The 840-nt window shown below is 53.6% G+C and overlaps 1 protein-coding gene across 1 annotated transcript; it reads right to left on the bottom strand.

The window, feature by feature from the left end:
* Positions 1–136: 136 nt before the first annotated feature.
* Positions 137–778, bottom strand: Pmar_PMAR021592 (26s proteasome regulatory subunit rpn1, putative; the record flags this gene model as incomplete). The annotated part of the gene is made up of 4 exons (XM_002776951.1): positions 137–358; positions 404–548; positions 598–673; positions 733–778. Coding segments are annotated over 4 exons (489 nt in total), but the record flags the coding sequence as incomplete, so codon positions are not given.
* Positions 779–840: the final 62 nt, after the last annotated feature.

Here is an 840-nt window from a genome sequence, read left to right as displayed (position 1 = left end):
TCTCACCTGGTAGCACAGACCCACACTGTAGGTAGAGGATGCCCAATGCCACCGCAAAGAAGCAGACGAATACGTCCGACTCCGCCGAAAATGTCGGTAACTGAATCCAAGTGCTGTTCTAAGAACCTGTCCCCACCCCTCCTAGTCCGACCTCCTGCCTCTCCTGAATAGTGGCCATGATGATATCTTTGATATCGGTGTTACCCGTACCGACGAAGACCAGTGCCAGAGAGACCGATGCCAATGCAGAAAGAGCGAGTGAGCCAGCCTCTGTGTCAACAACAATGGGAGTGAGATTCTCAGCGAGGTCTTCTCTGCGGGAGCCAGAATAGGCAAAGCCGAGCCCCATCACTGCCGCCTGAGTGCGAACCTCCTATAGTAACACGCGGGGGGGTTGACCTACCATTTTGACTAGAGGCTCGTTGGTGTCCAGCTGCTCGGCCAGGAGGGCCCAGGCGGGGTCGACATCGGAAGTAACACCCGTAGAGGCCAGACCGAAGCCTAGCATGGCGCCGGCCTTCACGTTGATGTTCTCTGACCACTGATACCTGCCATGAGGACTCAACCCGCACAGGTTCGAATCCCAGCAGCTCCTACTTATCGATTTGAGCAAGACCCTCATCCACATCCCAGAGCATGATAGAACCCAACGATGCTGCCGCAGCCAGCATACCTAAACACGGCGGAGCGAAGCAACTTTTCATTGAACACTTTCTTCCCCCTTATTATCACCTCTATCCTTATTCTTATATAACCACTGGCTGCCTTCCACAGTCATCATTTTATCCGTACCAAAGCCCACATTGACAAGCGCGTTGACGTATGTCGATGCCAAGTTCT

This window comes from Perkinsus marinus (assembly GCF_000006405.1).
Source record: "Perkinsus marinus ATCC 50983 genomic scaffold scf_1104296952638, whole genome shotgun sequence".
Lineage (NCBI taxonomy): Eukaryota > Perkinsozoa > Perkinsida > Perkinsidae > Perkinsus > Perkinsus marinus.
This window is presented reverse-complemented; position numbering and strand designations above follow the sequence as displayed.